Source organism: Pyrgilauda ruficollis, unplaced genomic scaffold, assembly GCF_017590135.1.
Source record: "Pyrgilauda ruficollis isolate IOZ18807 unplaced genomic scaffold, ASM1759013v1 scaffold45, whole genome shotgun sequence".
NCBI classification, from domain to species: Eukaryota; Metazoa; Chordata; class Aves; order Passeriformes; family Passeridae; genus Pyrgilauda; species Pyrgilauda ruficollis.
Window position 1 is genome coordinate 2,955,482 of NW_024526044.1, and position 1,224 is coordinate 2,956,705.

General features: G+C 65.0%; 1 protein-coding gene across 1 annotated transcript in view; it reads right to left on the bottom strand.

Moving 5' to 3' along the window:
- Positions 1 to 1,218, bottom strand: part of GNAS (GNAS complex locus) — an 87,041-nt gene extending 85,823 nt beyond the window's left edge. Inside the window, exon 1 of the mRNA XM_041478600.1 lies at positions 148 to 1,218. Within this exon, the coding sequence (XP_041334534.1) occupies positions 148 to 286 (139 nt within the window). The 5' untranslated portion in view covers positions 287 to 1,218. The remainder of the gene's footprint in view (positions 1 to 147) is intronic.
- Positions 1,219 to 1,224: the final 6 nt, after the last annotated feature.

The window sequence follows — 1,224 nt, forward strand, 5'->3', positions numbered from 1 at the left end:
CGGGCGCTGCTATAGCGGATCCCCGCGGCCCCGGGTGGGCCCTGCGGCTCCGCTCCCCCCCCCGGCCCCACCTCTCTCCCCCGGCCTCGCCGTGCCCGGGCTGGGGCCGCTGCCCCGGCGGGGAGGGGACGGCCCGCGACCCCTTACCCAGCAGGAGGAGCCGGTGCGTGGCCCTATAGACCTGCTTGTCCTTCTGCAGCTGCTTCTCGATCTTCTTGTTGGCCTCCCGCTGCGCCTTCTCCTCGTTGCGCTGATCCTCCGTCTTGCTGTTCCCTAAACAGCCCATCTTGGGGAGGGGAAGGCAGGGACGCGGGGCAAGGGGACGGGAGGCGGCCGGGGCTGCCGGGGGGAGGGAGGGAGGGAGGGAGGGAGGCACTCCCGGGCTCCCTTCTTCTTCCTCCTCCTCCTCCTCCTCCTCCCCCCCTACTCGCTGCTGTGGCGGCCGCTGCCCAGAGCCAGAGACATGGAGAGCGCCGAGCCCGAAGCCAGCCGAGGGGGGGCCGATAGCGATGACTTTGCTGCCGCTCCGCCGGGCCTCCTCCCCGGCAGCTGCAGCTGCCTCTCCTCCCCCGCCCCCCGCCGATCCCCTCGGCGCACCTTTCCCGGGGGGTGCGGAGCGATCCGCGGGGATCTCCGCGCCCCGGCCGGGCCGCCGGCTCCTCTAGAGGCAGCAGAAATGCCCCCCCCCGCGCCGCACGCACAGGAACAAATCCAGCTTCAGTGCCACCCCCAAAAAAATAATAATCCTCTTTAGATCCACAGGCACGGGCTCCAGGCGCGGAAACCTCCCCAAATCCTCGGCGGGGAGGATCGGGAAACGTCTCTTCCTCGCCTCTCCCCCCGCGCCGCGGGGGTCACGCAGCCCCGGTCCCTTCCCTCGCCGGCCGCCGCAGCTCCTCGCCCTCCGGCCGCCGCGGGTCCTTCCTCCCGCACTGGGGCGGGGGGGTCCAAGCCAAACCCCCGCTTTTTTTCCTTTTTTTTTTTTTTTTTTTCCTCCCCTCTCCTTGCTGCTGCTCTTTTCACATGCGCTTTCCAGGCGGCTGAATCCTCTCGGCGAGAAGAAAATACAAAATATAATAATAATATTTAAAAAAAAATTAAAAAAAAAAAAAGGCAAGCCCGTTTGCTCTGTGCCACGAGCAGAACCTGTCCCCTCACGGGCGGATTTTTCCCCGTCTTATTTTTCCTGCTCTCTCCCGCATTTTTTTTTTTTCTTCCTTTTTT